Source organism: Prionailurus bengalensis, chromosome C1, assembly GCF_016509475.1.
Source record: "Prionailurus bengalensis isolate Pbe53 chromosome C1, Fcat_Pben_1.1_paternal_pri, whole genome shotgun sequence".
Taxonomy (NCBI): Eukaryota; Metazoa; Chordata; class Mammalia; order Carnivora; family Felidae; genus Prionailurus; species Prionailurus bengalensis.
In genome coordinates, this window is record NC_057345.1 from 15,987,789 (window position 1) to 16,003,923 (window position 16,135).

General features: G+C 59.4%; 1 protein-coding gene across 15 annotated transcripts in view; it reads right to left on the reverse strand.

The window, feature by feature from the left end:
• HSPG2 (heparan sulfate proteoglycan 2) overlaps window positions 1–16,135 on the reverse strand; it is a 99,351-nt gene that overhangs the window by 14,402 nt on the left and 68,814 nt on the right. For 10 of the 15 annotated variants that reach the window (XM_043574024.1, XM_043574019.1, XM_043574028.1 and 7 more), the window contains 28 exons: window positions 15,931–16,041; window positions 13,932–14,032; window positions 13,647–13,827; window positions 11,913–12,038; window positions 11,620–11,772; window positions 11,397–11,539; window positions 10,943–11,078; window positions 10,708–10,856; window positions 10,311–10,461; window positions 9,418–9,587; window positions 9,187–9,334; window positions 8,622–8,773; window positions 8,308–8,443; window positions 8,060–8,211; window positions 7,019–7,154; window positions 6,724–6,875; window positions 6,151–6,289; window positions 5,910–6,061; window positions 5,155–5,290; window positions 4,885–5,036; window positions 4,499–4,637; window positions 3,802–3,953; window positions 3,426–3,573; window positions 1,963–2,114; window positions 1,434–1,575; window positions 945–1,096; window positions 425–566; window positions 168–308 (listed from right to left, as the gene is read on the reverse strand). In XM_043574024.1, the coding sequence (XP_043429959.1) occupies window positions 168–308; window positions 425–566; window positions 945–1,096; window positions 1,434–1,575; window positions 1,963–2,114; window positions 3,426–3,573; window positions 3,802–3,953; window positions 4,499–4,637; window positions 4,885–5,036; window positions 5,155–5,290; window positions 5,910–6,061; window positions 6,151–6,289; window positions 6,724–6,875; window positions 7,019–7,154; window positions 8,060–8,211; window positions 8,308–8,443; window positions 8,622–8,773; window positions 9,187–9,334; window positions 9,418–9,587; window positions 10,311–10,461; window positions 10,708–10,856; window positions 10,943–11,078; window positions 11,397–11,539; window positions 11,620–11,772; window positions 11,913–12,038; window positions 13,647–13,827; window positions 13,932–14,032; window positions 15,931–16,041 (4,044 nt within the window). The remainder of the gene's footprint in view (window positions 1–167; window positions 309–424; window positions 567–944; window positions 1,097–1,433; window positions 1,576–1,962; window positions 2,115–3,425; window positions 3,574–3,801; window positions 3,954–4,498; window positions 4,638–4,884; window positions 5,037–5,154; window positions 5,291–5,909; window positions 6,062–6,150; window positions 6,290–6,723; window positions 6,876–7,018; window positions 7,155–8,059; window positions 8,212–8,307; window positions 8,444–8,621; window positions 8,774–9,186; window positions 9,335–9,417; window positions 9,588–10,310; window positions 10,462–10,707; window positions 10,857–10,942; window positions 11,079–11,396; window positions 11,540–11,619; window positions 11,773–11,912; window positions 12,039–13,646; window positions 13,828–13,931; window positions 14,033–15,930; window positions 16,042–16,135) is intronic. The other 5 variants (XM_043574029.1, XM_043574030.1, XM_043574031.1 and 2 more) reach the window with 5 other exon arrangements.

A 16,135-nucleotide genomic window follows, 5' to 3' on the forward strand; every position in this document is an offset into this window, starting at 1 on the left:
AGGGGAGGGGCCTCACCCAGAGCCACACGGTGAGTTTGGTGCCTTTGCCCCACCCGCGATGGTGATCACCACGCCTTTGCACCTGACTCCAGCAGGCGCGCGCGCACACACACACACACACACACACACACACACCCGCCCCACCCTGCAGCCCTCCCTGGGCTCACCCTCCAGTTCTTGGTTCCGAGTTTTCCACTCGAGGCTGATGGGGGCTGCCCCGTCATGGATGAGGCACTTGAAGCTGGCATCTTGGCCCTGCTGCACAGTGCTGCTGGGCGGGTCGATAGAGATGACGGGGCTCCTAAGGCCTGGGGGACGAGGCGGGCAGAGGGCTGGGCTCAGGAGGGCCAGGTTGGCTTGACCTCCCTGCCTCAGCTCCACGGTCTCCCCTCCTCCCCCTGCCCGTGGCATCTGCCACACTCACGGTAGGAGGACCCCGCACTGGGTGGGACAGTGACTGTGAAGGAAGCCTCCTGCTCAGGGCCTGAGCCGCCAACCACGCGGCACACGTACTCGCCGGAGTCAGCAGGGGACACGTGGTGGAGCCGCAGCCGGGAGCCGTGGGTCTGTCGGAGCGAGGAGGGCACAGCCATCAGGCCATAGCACTTGGGGCAGGGCAAGTGCCCAGGCCCACTGTACCAGCACCCGAGTTCTCCCTCGGGTCTCAGGAACCCGGGGCTCCAGCTGGGAGGGGTGAGGAACTTCATTTACTGGATCCTACATGTCCAACCGACCCAATTCATAAAGGAGAAAGCTGCCTCAGGGAGCAAGTCAGCAGCAGGGCCAGAACACCCAGACCCCTCGCTCCCATGCTCTGCTCCCAAAACTACTCTATCCTCTGGGGTGCCAGAGGAGGCTAGGGTTGGCATGAGGTTTGGGGTGCGGAAAGCAAACGCAGGTTGAACGCTGCCTGCCCTGGAATCCTGCCCATCAGGCCCCTGTACCTGGTGCCGGGCGGGGAGGCTGCCCCCACGCTTATACCATGTGACCTGGGCGTGGGCCTGCCCCGGCACCACGCAGTTCAGGTCCAGGGTCTGTCCTTCGGCCACGTGGGAGGAGGAGGCCTCGATATAGATGGGCTGGGCCAGTCCTGGGGCTGTGGGCACAACGGGTGGGTGAGAAGGGTGAGGCTCCCGGGGATGAAGGCAGGGACTAAAGGTGGTGGCAGTGAATGCCACTAATCCTGCAGGTGCGGTGGCTTGAGTCACTGACAGGACTCAGTGCCACTGACCTAAGAAGGGTCTCCATTCCTTGGGGGAGGACAAGATGCCATGGTGAGGACCCAGGCTGGTCCCCGGTGGCTGTGGGGAGGGGCTGGAGGACATTCACGGAACTGAGAGCCAGAGCCCTGCTGGAAAAGCAGGGAGGAGCAGGGAGAGGAAGGGATTCCCCACGCCTGTGCCCCAGCGTCACCCACTGCTGCTGTCACTCACCAGGAATGGGGCTTGGGCTGGAGGCCTCAATCGTGACTAGAACAGAAGCCTCCAGGGTGCCTGAGCTGCTGGTCACTTGACAGTAGTATTCTCCAGAGTCAGCCGGGGACACCTGATTCAGCCTTAGCAGGGGTCCGTGGACCTGGCCAAGGTCAGGGCAAGGCAAGAGTGAGCTGGGGAGCCGGCAGGTTCCGGTACACGCACCCCAGGACCAACATGTACTATAGCTATGAAGGCTGCATCCTATGCAAGGCAACCCCAAGACCTTAGACACTGAAGAGCACGACTTTTCATGGTAGGAGGTGGTCTAGTGTCCTGAGTAACACGTGCCCTTTTTTAATTGCATTAGCGTGCTCGGAGGCTGGTGGTGGCTCTGCTGTGCCCAGCCTGTTCTTGACCTCCTGACTCCCAGCGGTCTCCTGGTGCAGTCCATTTTCCCTCCTGGCTAGATCGAGGCAGGACTGTTGGGCAGGGGTGGGGTGGGGTGGGGTGAGGAGTGCCCACATCCCACTTTCTCCAGCTCCTGTACCTGGTGCCGCGCAGGAAGGCTGCCCCCGCGCCTGTGCCATGTGACCTGGGCGTGGGCCTGTCCAGGGACTATGCAGTTCAGATCCAGGGTCTGCCCTTCGGCCACATGGGAGGAGGAGGTCTCAATGCGGATGGGTGGGGCTCCGCCTGGGGCTGAGGCACAGGAAGAGGTCAGTGAGCTGGGACTCCCACCCCTTTGCCCTCAACCCCTACTACCCCTGGGTGCCCAGATTTTCAGACCAGAGGCCAGACCACATATTGAGAGGTGGCCTCCGTCCATCCCCCCTGCTCCCTTCCCCTCCCACTGCCCATTCCCCTGAGGCCTGGGGCAGCTAGGCTGGCCTGGGGGAAATGGCTCATCACTCTCTTGGCCCCGCCCCAGACAATGGCCCCAGTATCTCCTCTTGTGCTCCTAGCACCACGGGTGGCCAGGGCTCAGGGCCAGGCACCTCCACGCAGATCACTCATTTTTCTCAACCTTGAACAATGTGTGGCTAGGAACCCAGGCTCTGGGGCCAGACTGCCCGGGTTCAAAACCCAGCTCTGGGGGCACCTGGGTGGCTCCGTCAGTTAAGCATCCAATTCTTGATGTCTCACAGTTCGTGAGATCGAGCCCTGTGTCAGGCTCTGTGCTGACAGCATGGAGCCTGTTTGGGATTCTCCCTCTCTGTCTCTTTCTCTCTGCCCCTCCCCTGCTCATGCGCCGGTGCACGTTCTCTCTCTCTTAAAATAAATAAACTTAAAAACGCACACAGACAACCCAGCCCTGCCACTTATTAGCTGTGTGACCTTTGGAAAGCGACTTCATCTCTCTGTGTTTCAGTTTCCCCATCTATAAAATGAACAGAACAATCATGCCTACCTCAAACAGTTTCTATGAGGATGAAATGAGTTAATGTGTAAACAGAACAGGGCCCGGCACCTAGGTAAGTGCCAGATCGTGTTCTTTACTCAGCAATTCATGTTCTGCTATCACATCTGCTATAGTCACATATAACTTGTGCTGTTAATTACTTTACATTTTCTTGTCAATTGATTCACTTAACAAAACCCTTTAAATACTTAGCCCTGTTGTAGGCAAAGATTTCCCCGAAATCATGACGGGTTTCATGTGTTGCTGTTTTCTCTAATATAAAAGATTTTTGCCGGGGTACCACGCCAGTCTCCCTCACGTACCCCCAGAGGTGTAGTTCCAGCCTTTAGGGAACTCATGTGATTGTCGCAAGAGTTCTGCCGTCCCCATGTTACGGATAAGGAAAGGGAAGCACGGAGAGAGTCCCTTGCACAACATCTCAGAGCATGGACAGAGGAGCTGGGACTCAAGCCCACATATGCCAGATTCCCAAGTCTGGTCCTCAGGCACGAGAGATAAATCCCACTTGAGCTAGCTCCCAACCTCTACTTGCTGGTTCCTCTCCCTTCCTCCCTCCTCCAGCCTCCCAGCCCCACCACAGGGACCGTTACCAGGGACAGGAACAGCACTGGAGCCAGAGGCCTCGATGTTGACCAGGACTGAGGCCTCCAGGGGGCCCGAGCTGCTCACCACCTGGCACACGTACTCGCCCGAGTCAGCCGGGGACACCTGGTACAGCCTCAGCCGTGAGCCATGGGCCTGAGCCGGGGGGCAGGGTGGGGAAACAGAGCAGCAGAGTGAGATGGCAGCCGGGAGTCCTGGAAGGCTGGAGGCAAGGTCTGACCTCTGACCTAGGCAGGCACTGTGCCCCACAGAGGCTCCGGACCTCCTTCCTCAGTAGATCTGGGGGGAGGGGGGCAGAGACTCCGACCAGGGTCCCCCCCATCCAGCAACCCTCCCACCATTTCCTGCCCCCAACTCCCATACCTGGTGGTGAGTGGGGAGGCTGCCCCCGCGCTTGTGCCACGTGACCTGGGCGTGGGCCTGGCCAGGGACCACGCAGTTCAGATCCACGGTCTGCCCTTCGGCCACGTGGGAGGAAGACGACTCGATTCTGACGGGCATCGTACCGCCAGGGACTGCGGGCACAGAAACAGCAGATTTGGGAACAACTGGGTTGGTAGGAGCCGCAGCCATAAAAATCCCTGTTGCTCAAGGTAATAATAACAGTGAACACCTATTAAGCACCGGGAGCATGCCAGGCGCTGTTCCAGGCACTTCGTGTGTGAGAACTCATTTACTCTTCGCAAAATTCATGAACTCTCTGTGAGAATGGAAGCACTCTATCTTCTGTACCGTCCAGTACTGTGCTACTAGCCATGTTACGTGTGGCCACTGAGCACTCGAGACACGGTGACCTGAATGGCGAACTTTAACTGTAGCGGCCACCATACTGGACAGCAGCGTGAGGCTGGAATGACGGGCATCCCCATTTCACTGATGAGGACGAAGCTGAGAGGGGAGAGGACTTCACTCAAGTCTCTTAGTGGTGCAGGCAGGATTTGAACCCAGGCGCTTTTCTGCAGAGCCTTTGCCCTGGACTGCCACCCTCGGCCGAGAGCTCTGACCGCTGACTCCCCAGGGAGCACTGTTTTTTGAGTCTCCAGTCCTTTCTCAGACTCACCAGAGGGGCTGCCAGTGCTGGGGGACACTGAGACCACGATGGAGGCCTCCTGGGCATCGATGTTGTTGTTGGCCCGGCACACGTACTCGCCGGAGTCAGCCACAGACATGCGGTGCAGCCGTAGGCGGGAGCCATGGGCCTGGCGGGGACGGGGAAGGAGGAGGAGAGGAGTCGAGGGGCCAAGAAGTCACCAGCTAGCTCAGGCCTCCTTCCAGGCCTCCCTCGTCAGACTGGCTGAGGCTACCCTCCGTCAACCAAGGGCAAGAGGGAGGGCCGCCCCGGGGCTACTGCTTCCCTTCCGGTCCTTTGCCCACTGGGGCTGTCCCTGCAGTGCCTGCCCCAGCAGGTAGGGGTTCTGGCCTCACTGTCACAGCTCCACTCCATACCTGGTGTTGGGCAGGAAGGCTGCCCCCACGCTTGTACCACGTGATGGTGGCCTGGGGCTGCCCGGCGACTACGCAGTTCAGATCCAAGGTCTGTCCTTCGACCACGGTGGGGGACGAGGACTCGATCTTGATTGGTGGGGAGACACTGGGCACTGGAGACAGAGAAGGACAGACCACACAGCCAGAGTCAGACAACAGTGATGGCTCCAGGGACCGCTCTGCCTCCCCCTGCGCCCACTTGCCTGGATCCCCTGCCCTGTGCCCTCTCACCATGGGAGGAGCCGCTGCCCTCGATGGTAACGATGAGTGAGGTCTCCTGGGACCCGGCACCGTTACTGACGTGACACACGTACTCGCCAGAGTCTGCAGGTGTCACCTGGGGGATCCGCAGTCGGGAGCCCACGATCTAAGGGGGAACACGTGTCAGTGGGTGGACGTAGCACCCCCGTGTCTCCGGGGCCGCTGCCCTGGACTCCAGGAGCCTCCCTGCCTCGTCTGGGCTGGCCTCCCCCCTGGACGTCCTTCAGAACTCCCTCAGCAGCCTTCCTGAGGCTCTAGGCTGGGGTGGACAGTGTCTCTGGCCTTGGACTGTTCTCACCTGTCACCTGTGCCAAAAGACTGCTGAGGCCATTCCTGGTGAGTCTCCAGTGCCCTGCTGTGGATTCTATGACACTGCTGTCACAGGGCATGTCCACCCCATTCACTAGCCTGTGAGCCCCCTGAGGGCAGGCGTCTGCCTCATTCCACTTGGAATCCTTGGTGCCAGGTACAGACTTGGCCCGGAGCTATTCTCAGGGGCGTTCAGTGAGTGAGTAAATCATAGAATGTTCTATTGAAATATGGGATCCAACTGAGGTCAGTGAGATCTACGTATTTTGTTGGCATTGGTCCAGGGCCCATCCAGTAAGAACACTCCATGTTTGCTGAATGACTGAATGAGCACAGAAAAGGTGTTGAGAACCCCTCCTGAATCCTATCAGCGCCAGTGTGCCCAGTTTTTGCACCACCACCCTATGCCTCCATACCTGGTGCCGGCTGGGTAGGCTACCTCCACGCTTATACCAGGTGATGGTGTGCGGGGCTTGGCTGGCCACCAGGCAGTTGAGGTCCAGGACATGTCCATTGGCCAGGGAGGCTGAGGAGGACTCGATGCGGACGGGGTATACCACGCCCTGGGCTGGGAGGGTGAGACAGGAGGCAGGGTGTGGGAGCCGCTGAGGTTGGAGTGGCTCCCCCACTGTTTGTTAGGACCCTTGAGACACTCACGGTGGGAGGGGCCAAGGCGCTGCTGGATAGTGACAAGGACTGAGGCTTCTTGGGTGCCCGAGCTGCTGACCACACGGCATATGTACTCCCCAGAGTCGGCTGGGGTCACCTGGGGCAGCCGCAGCCTCGAGCCATGCACCTGGAAGGGCCAGGAGGAAGGCAGGCTCAGGGTCAGGCTGTGGGGCTCACAGCCAGGCTCCTGTTCCCTTCCCTGGCGCCCCTCCCAGGCCAGTCCAGCCAACTGGACTTGAGAGAAGCTCTTTCTGGAAAAACCACCATTTATGACCCTTCAATTCCCCTGCCCCAGCGTCAGGACTGGGTCCAATGAGAAGAAGAGAGCAGCCAACATTTGTCAATGTGCTATGGGGCAGGTGAGGTAGGCAGTGTGAGCCCGTTTGACAGAGGAGGAAACTAAAGATCAAGGAAGTCAGACGACTGGCCTAAAATCACACAGCAGGCAAAGTGGCAGAACAGTGTCTAAACTCAGATATGCCTAAAGTCAAAGCCTGTATACTTTCTTCTTCTGCAGTCATGAGGGGCTTTCAGGCTCCCCCTTAGCTCCCTTCCTCCTACCTGGTGCCGAGCGGGGAGGCTGCCCCCTCGCTTGTGCCACGTGATCTGGGCATGGGCCTGCCCAGCAACCAGGCAGTTCAGATCCAAGGTCTGCCCTTCAGCCACATGGGAGGAGGATGACTCGATCCGGACTGGGGGAGTGACCCCCAGCGCTGGGGACAGAAGGCAGAGGGTCAATCCCTGGCTAAGAGGGGAGGTGAGGTGGATGTGAGTGAAGGTGGGGGGTCTCACGGGATCCTGCCAGTGTCTCCCACGGCTGGGCCCCTAGCCCTGCCCTACCCCCAGTGCTGCTTACCGGGTACAGAGCCTGCAGGCTCAATGGTCACCAGGACAGAGGCCTCCAGGGGCACCGAGCCACCCACCACGCGGCACACATACTCGCCCGAGTCAACTGGGGACACCTGGTGTAGTCTCAGCAGTGAGCCGTGGGTCTGGCCGGAATGGAGGTGAGCTCAGAGGGGGCTCTCATGGGACCCTTGCACCTATAACCTGCCCCCCTGCCTCACTCTCTGACCTCTGAGTCCTGGCCATCAGCTTTGTCCTGCTTAGGGGAGGCCTCGTCCCAAGGGTAGAGGGTGGTCAGGAGAAGCCATGGTGAACTGAGCAAACCCTGATACCACCTTCCATCAAGTCTAAGACACATCTTTTTTTTTTTTTTTTTTTTTTTTTTTTTTTTTAAGTAGGCATCACACCCGGCATGGGGCCAACGTGGGGCTTGAACTCACAACCCTGAGATCAAGACCTGAGCTGATATCAAGTCAGATGCTTAACTGACTGAGCCACCCAGGTGCCCTAACACACTTTTTAATGTCTCTGAAATCAAGACACATTCTACAGTCAATAACTTTACAATGATAAAGGGCAGCTTTTTGTCCTTAGACGTACAAAAACTAATATTGCATCTTCCAATCGACAGCATCCTAAAGTCTATAAAATACAGCAATATTAATCATCGCTAACGGTACTATGGTAACAACAGCTTGGCAATTTCTGTGTGCCAGAGCTCTGAGCACTTTGCACATACGCTAATTCACTTCATCCTTAAGACAGTTCTGTAGGATAGATACCATTTTACAGATGTTGAAGCTATGGCACAGAGAGTTTAAGTAACTTGCCCAAGATCATAGGCTAGTAAGTGGGGGAAGCAGCATTCACACCTAGGCTGGCCAGTCCTAGAGTCTGGGCCCTAATCATTGTACTATCTATCCACCTGTGCGATGGGGTCCAAGGCTTCCCCTGTCTCCAAGGAGACTTCAGCCCTCCCCATCCTTGACCTCCACCACCCAGGGCCTCCCTCCTGTCTCCTTCTTGGCCTGTCCATCTTCCAGGCCTGTACCTGGTGCCGGGCAGGGAGGCTGCCCCCACGCTTATGCCACGTGACCTGGGCGTGGGCCTGCCCAGGAACTATGCAGTTCAGATCCAGGGTCTGCCCTTCAGCCACGTGGGAGGAGGAGGACTCGATGCGGATGGGCTGGGTGCTGCCCGGAGCTGGGGGACAGGAGGGTCACCAGTCACTCAGTTCGCTAGGGCTGCCCCTGCCCAGCCCCGTCTTCCATCCCGGCCCAACCTGGTGGTGTCACTCACGGTAGGCAAAGTTGGCCCCCTGGGTCCTGGTTACGGTCACTGTGATAGAGGCCTCCATACCATTGCTGGCCCGGCAAACGTACTCGCCTGCGTCGGCTGGCGAGGCCTGGAAGATGTACAGGCGGGAGCCGCGGACCTGGGCAGCCAGGGCAGGGGTGTGAGAGCGAGGCTTCCCACAGCCTAGCTGATGCCCACCTGCTCTGCTCCTCTGAGCTGGGAACTGCCAGCCGCCCAGCTCAGGGGCCGAGACCCCCTCAACCTACTGCCCAGAGCTCGGCCTGGCCAGCCCCTCCCACCTTTCTGCCCCTGGGTACCTGGTGCCGGGCGGGGAGGCTGCCCCCACGCTTGTACCACGTGACCTGGGCATGGGCCTGCCCTGCCACCACACAGCTCAGATCCAGGGTCTGCCCCTCGGCCACTGTGGGGGATGTGGACTCGATCCTGACAGGGGGGACAGGTCCTGGGGCTGTGGGGAACGAAGCAAAGGTAGCAGGTGATCCCCGGCAGACAGGGCAAGAACGGTCCACCTCAGAGCCACACAGGCCTGGTCTTCTGAGGCCAGGTTCCTATGTTTGGGGGTTGCTGGCCTGGGTTTGGTTCACCTTGAGTGGAGGGCCAGGGCAGGGGCCAAGCCTTGCGGAAGGGAGCAAGGAAGTGGGGGAAAAGGGGGTAGTTGAGGCTGGGAGAGAGGAGGAAGAGGCTGGAGCAGAAACACGAGGCACTGTGTGGCCAGAGAAAAGTGAGGAAGATGGGGTCTTCCAGCTCCAGCACGGGCCTCCTCCCCCCACCCTCCCAATGGCAGCAGGAGCCGCTAGGACCTCAGCACCTCGGAAGGCCCTCAGCCCCTTCCGCTTGCCCTGCCCTTGGGCAGTTACTCACCAGGGATGGAGCCCGGAGGGGAGCCGGAGGCCTTGATGTCGACCAGGACGGAGGCCTCCAGGGGCCCAGAGCCAAGGACCACGCGGCATATGTACTCGCCCGAGTCGGCTGGAGACACCTGGTGCAGCCGCAGCAGCGAGCCATGGGTCTGAATGCAAACGGGAGGGTTGGCAGGGGGCCAGAGGGGCCCCATCTACCCCTCCAGAAGGCTGGTCCTGAGGACGGCTGTACCTGGTGCCGGGTGGGGAGGCTGCCCCCACGCCTGTGCCATGTGACCTGCGCGTGGGCCTGCCCGGGCACCACGCAGTTCAGGTCCAGGGTCTGTCCTTCAGCCACGTGAGAGGAGGAGGACTCGATGCGGATGAGCTGGGTGCTGCCCGGAGCTGGGGCTCCTCCAGGAGCTGGCACAGAGGAACTGGTAAGGGGCCGGGGCTCCCGAGCCCCAGTCCTGCAGCCCTGGGGCAGAGCACCCAGGGACATGACCAGGGCCTGGCTTGGGAGGGCAGATGGGAGGCCTTTCTAAGGCTGGGACCAGGCTTTTCTACCTCAGCATGGTCAGTCAGGCCCCTCCTTCTGTCACCCTCACCTCCAACTTTGGACTCGAGGCCCATTTGCCCACCCATGACTTCCTGATTAGGATAAGCTGCTATGGCCTACAGGCAACCAGAGCCCTTCAGTGCCCAGGCCAGGCCGAGGGACACAGACAACAATGTTACAAGTCTCTCCTGGAGAGTGTTTGTCATCTGCTCACACCACAGGGTAGTGGTCTTGTCCCCCTTCCACAGATGAGAAAACTGAGTCCCTAAAATGTGGAATAAATAACCAGTTCAAAGCTGATAAGGGGTAGAGGCATGATTTGAACCCAGGTCAGCCTGACTCCCGACTCAGTGTTTAATCCTGACTCTGCTGCTTCCTGACGAAATCTGAAACAGTATCCTCGTCATAGGGTCCCAGGTAAGCCAGATCAACCTTATCCCCACCCTTAGTCCCCTCACATCCCCAAAGCCCCCCCTAGAGCACCCCCTCTTGTCTGGCTGTCATGGAAGAGTCCACCGGCACCTTCCCTGGGATCAGTGGGGAGATCCTAGGGCTTGGCCTCTGCCCGGGCCCACTTGGCTCCTCACCTGGAGTGTAGCCAGGGCCTGGGTGGGTGTTGTGGAAGACAGAGACGACGATGGAGGCCTCCTTGGGGCCTGACTCGTTCTCCACTCGGCAGACGTATTCTCCAGAATCAGCTGGAGAAACCTGGGGAAGCCGTAACCGGGAGCCATGCACCTGGGACAGGTTGGGACGCAGGTGTGTGAGGGTAAGGAAGGGCTGCGGTCACCACTTCCTCTGAGCCTTAGTGAGTCACTCATCAGGCTCTCACTGGCTCTGCTCTGGGCTGCCCCATGACAGAAGCTGGACAGGGGGAGAAATGAGGGCTGGCCGTCGCTCGTGGAGGGCGTCCGGGCCGTGTGAAGCCTCTGCCTAGGAGGATCACTCCCAGGTCCCTCACCGCAGGCTCCAGGGCCCTCATACCTGGCTGTGGGGAGGCAGGCTGCCCCCTCGCTTGTACCACGTGATGGAGGTGTGGGCCAGGCCGGCCACCACACAGTTGAGGTCCAGCGTCTGGCCTTCAGTCACCGAAGGCGATGAGGACTCGATCCTGACTGGCGGGGAGCTGGCACCTGGGGGGTACCAGCGGCGGACTGAGTAGGCCTCGGGGAGCCCTGGCTTGCCCTCCCCGCTCCTTTAGTCCCCAGAGGCCCCGCACCTGGAAGGACAACCACTTGGATCCGGGCCTGCGCGGTGCCCGCGGGGCTGCTGGCCACACAGAGGTAGAAGCCGGCGTCGGCAGCCGTGATGGCCGGGATGAGCAGCGTGGCGATGTCTGTGCGCTCGGACCGGGCCTGCCGCACGGTGGGAAGGGTCAGCCACCCGAGGGGGCGAGGCAGCCTGGCAAGGGCTAGCCAGCGAGGATGGGGGAAGGGGGCAGAAAGGGTAGTTGGACACGAGGGAGGGCAGAGCCAGGCGGCTGGCTAAGCAAGAGGCCAACAGCCGCTACCTGCCCGGGTGCGCCGAACAGGACGTCTGAGCAGGCCGCCGCTTCGGAAGTGAAGGACACCGGAAGGGGGAGAAGACTTGGTAGGAAGGGGAGACGGGAAAGGAAGGCGGTAGGCGCCGTGACCCTGTTGAGCCTGCGGGCCGGCCCAGACAGAGTTCCTCACCTGTGGGGGGAGGCTGCCCCCTTCCTTCCTCCAGGTGATGGTGGCGCTGGGCACCCCTGCGGCCCTGCAGTACAGCCTGACGGTGCGACCTTCGTGTACCTGAGTCCTCTCTGGGCTCACCTGGACCCTGGGCCCGCTGCCCCCTGCACACAGAGGCCTGTGAGGACATCTCTCTGGACTGCCCGCGGGCTCCCAAGCTCCACCCTCAGCCGTGTCCCCTCACCATGCACGTGGAGCACGGCCCTGGCCACGTGCTGCCCGGCACTGTTAAGGGCACGACACAGGTACTGGGCTTGATCCGAGGGCTCGACGGCTGGCAGGCGCAGGATGCCGCCGTGGATCTGTGCCTTCTGAGGGAGCTGGCCGCCAGGGCCCCCTGACGGAAAGGGGTGGCATCAGCACCCACCGGGCACCGCCAGGCCCTGTGGGTGGTAGGTCCCACAGCCTGGAGTCCCGCCCCTGGCCCCCCACATCCAGGGGAGGGAGGCCCTGCCGTCAGTCCTGCCACGGCTTCACCTGTCCACTCGAGGGTGGGCGCGGGGTTCCCGGTGGCACTGCAGCGGAACTCGGCCAGCTGTCCGGGCTGCACGGTGAGCTGGGGTGGATGGATGGAGACCACGGGGGCGGACGGGGTGCCCGAGGCTGACGGGGGAGGAAGAAGCAGTATGTGAGAAGCAGGGTGAGGAGCGCCCCCTTGCTGTTGGTCCCTGTTCTACTCCAGCCCCTCATGGCCGTGTGTTCCCAGAGGCCAGAGGGAGCTTTTAAAAATTTTTTTTTTCAACGTTTATTTATTTTTGGGACAGAGAGAGACAGAGCATGAATGGGGGAGGGGCAGAGAGAGAGGGAGACACAGAATCGGAAACAGGCTCCAGGCTCTGAGCCATCAGCCGAGAGCCCGACGCGGGGCTCGAACTCACGGACCGCGAGATCGTGACCTGGCTGAAGTCGGACGCTCAACCGACTGCGCCACCCAGGCGCCCCCGGAGGGAGCTTTTAAAATGTCCCCGGGTGCCAGGGGCGTCTGGGTGGCTCGGATGGTTAAGCGTCTAACTTTGGCTCTGGTCACGATCTCACGGTCCGTGAGTTCGAGCCCCGTGTCGGGCTCTGTGCTGACAGCACGGAGCCTGGAACCTGCGTCCGATTCTGTCTCCCTCTCTCCCTGCCCCTCCCCCATTCACACTCTGTTTCTCTCTCTCTCAAAAATAAACAGACATTAAAAAAATACTTTTAAAAATGTCCATGGTTCTTGATACTTCCCCATTTAAGGCCTGTTGGTGGCTCCCCAGGGCTTTTCGAATAAAATCCGAACTCCTTGCTGTGCTGTGATCCACCTCTGCCCACAGCTTCACGTTCTTTACCTACCCCCTTCCCACAGCTCCAGCCACGCTAACCCTGCCGATCCTCAAACACATCAACATGCGCCTGCTGCAGGGCCTTTGCACGTATTGGTTCCTTTGCCGAGAACACTCTCTGCCAGCTCTTCAAGTGGCTGAACACATTCTCTTCCTTCAGCTTTCAGCCCAGACGTCACCTCCTCACGGAGGCCCTCCCTGACCACGCCATGGAAAGTAGCCACCCTTCACCTACCTCACTGTCTGTTCCTATCCCGGCCCTCATCACCTTGTGAAATTCCGTTGTTTGTTCATTTGTTCCCATGCTTATATTTTTTTAAATTTTATTTTAACTTGTTTTATTTTTTATTTTTTTAAATTTACATCCGAGTTAGTTAGCATATAGTGCAACAATGATTTCAGGAGTAGATTCCTTAATGCCCCTTCCCCATTTACCCCATCCCTCCTCCCACAACCCCTCCGGCAACCCTCTGTTTGTTCTCTATATTTAAAAGTCTCTTCTGTTTTGTCCCCCTCCCTTTTTTACATTATTTTTGTTTCCCTTCCCTTATGTTCATCTGTTTTGTCTCTTAAAGTCCTCATATGAGTGAAGTCCTAGGATTTTTGTCTTTCTCTGACTGACTAATTTCACTTAGCACGATACCCTCCAGTTCCAGCCACGTAGGTGCAAATGGTGTTCCCATGCTTATTGTCTCCCTATTAGAACACGTGGTGCAGGAGGGCAGAGCCCCTGTTTGTCCCCCCCCCCCCCGCCCCCCCATCTCTTCAGAGTCTAGTCAGGCCCAGGCACACAAACTGTTCACAAACTGTCAGCTGAATGAAGAAATGGTCGCCAGTCCCAGTGGGCACGGGGGAAGGCCGTGGGTGGGTGGGCCAGGTGTGGAAGTGAATGGTGTACCTTGCACGTGCAGTGTGGCTGTGCCCTGGTCCATGGCGAACATGTTGGAGCCCGTGCAGACGTAGGTGCCCGCGTCGCTCGGCTGTACGTTGCGAATGGTCAGGATGCCGTTGAAATCCATGGCTCGGGCTGGCAGTTTCCCATTGTGCAGGCGGGTCCAAACCAGGGTGTAAGCGGGAGACTGCAGGCGGGGTAAGGAGGGTGGGATGGCGGTCAGAGGCGAACTTCAGAGACACTAGAAGCCAGAGCCGCCCTCCCCTGATGTCCACGCACGGCTCTGCCCACCTTGCTCTTGGCTGTGCAGATGAAGGTGACATCAGCCCCGGGGCGCACGCTCTGGCTCCGCTGCTCCTCCACGGTCACCGTGATGGGCTTGCTTGGAGCCTCTGTGGTGACAGGAGGCACCCCCTGAGCCAGGTGCTGGCCAGGCCCCGTCTCCTGTGGCCACTTTCTCTCTCTCTCCATCATCCTGTCTGGGTGTCACTTCCTTCCCAGGCTAGCTCAGATTCCACTGCGTGCCCTGGTGCCTCCCTCCCTCACGCTGGCTCAACCCCACGGCTTCTTGCCGCTGGCACCGAGAGCCACAGGCTGCAATCAAAGAGCATCACGCTGCCACGAGTCCACCTGGCGTCGATTCATGGTCACAGACCACGAAATTGCCCTTAACACTTTGCACTTCACTCCACTGGGCTTCTCTGTCTGGTTTGAGTCTCCATCCTCCCCAACAATTTCACACCTCCAGCCTCTCCACCCACCCGCACCCCACTTCCGTTTCCACAGCCGAGGGCTTCAGCTCACGCTTGCTGAAGAAATCGAGACTACCAGTCAGGACTTTGCCCATCTTCCCAAATCCACCCACCTGCCCTCCCTCCTTCCTGGTCCCACAGGACGAGACCCTTCCCCCCCAACCCATCACCGCAGCCCTGCCCTGCCCTGCCCCACCCCTCCCAAGCACTTCCTCCCAGGGCCATGCATTATCTTGCTACATCAGTCCCTCCTCTCCCTCTGCACGGATCATTCTACGCCACAGACAAATGTGTTCTAGAATTTTCTACCTTCAAAAACACCCCCTTGACCTTATACTCCCCCCCAGCTATTGCTACATGTATTGGCCTTCCTTCAGAGCCAAGACTCTTTATTTATTTATTTTAAGGAGGCTCCGCATCCAACGTGGGCCTCGAACTCATGACCCTTAGATTAAGAGTCACGTGCTCTACCAGCTGAGCCAGGCAGCCACCCTAGAGCCAAGACTTTTGAAAGAGCTGTCTACGCCTGGCCTTCCCCTCCATTCTTTGCCTCTCTCCAGTCTGGTTTCTACCCCTTCTCTCCACTGTATGGCTCTCATCAAAGACGATGGCCTCCACGGGTCCCTTCTCTGCCCGTATCTGACTGCCCCGGGGCATGTGGTGAGGCCAACCACTCCTTCCAGGAAGCCCCCTCCCCACATGACCCCCAACACACCTGCTCTCCTGCTCTCCGCCTATCTCAATGGCTGTCCCCACTTAGTCCCTCGTGCTGTCTTCCCTCTTCACCTTGACATGTTCAACCTGGAGCTACAGACTCGTGATGCCCCCTGACCTGTGTGTAGCAGGTGCTGTGGGTGCCCCGCCCTCATCCCCTTCCCCTGTCACTTCAGACCCCGCCTGCCTGACTTCTGCCAGCCGCCGCATTTCTGTGCCTGAGGTCCTTCTCGGGCCACCGGGGACTGCCGTGCCTGCCCCCGAGGTGGTATATAACGCGGGGGCCCTGGTGATCCTAGAGCACAGGCCTCAATCAACTGGCCCTGGGATGGGGGACTCCGAGGTGCACATTTTACTCTGGAGTTTCCCAGAATTTCTTTGGCTGCGGTGAACTGTCCCCGGTGGGAATGTGCTCGGTAACATGCCCTCTATGGGATGTCTTCTCTTTCCTGCCTCACTTCACTTCCTACAGAAACTGCTGGCATGAAAATCCTCATCCCAGACTCAGCTTCAGGGGTGGGGGTTCCCAATGAAAACACCCGCCTGCTGAGCCTGCTCATCTCGGTAAATGGCGCCTCATTTGCCTGCCTGCTGGGGTCCAGACCCGTGGGCATTATTTTAACCTTTCTTTCTCTCTCAGTGACCACAATCAAGTCCTGCCAATTTTGCCTCTAAAACTAGCCTTGAGCCCACTATCTCCCCATCTCCGTGGCCAGCACCCCCGTGCCCCACCACCCTCTCCAGCGGAGGGACGTGCCCACTGCCTGTGTCCACAGTCCAGCCCGGCACAGACGGGCTGGGGGCGGAGTGGAGCAGGGACTCACCGGTGACCAGCAGCTCTGCCCGGCTGGTATTGGCGCGATGGAGATTACGACAGGTGCAGATATAGACGCCAGCATCTGATGGCTGGACGCTAGGGAAGTGGAGCTCAGAGCCTGGTGGGAAGTGGACAGGAGCTCATCAGCGCAGATGCACCCCGTCTCCCACCCGGCCCTGCGTGTAAGGACAGGATCGCAGCAAACAGGCCTG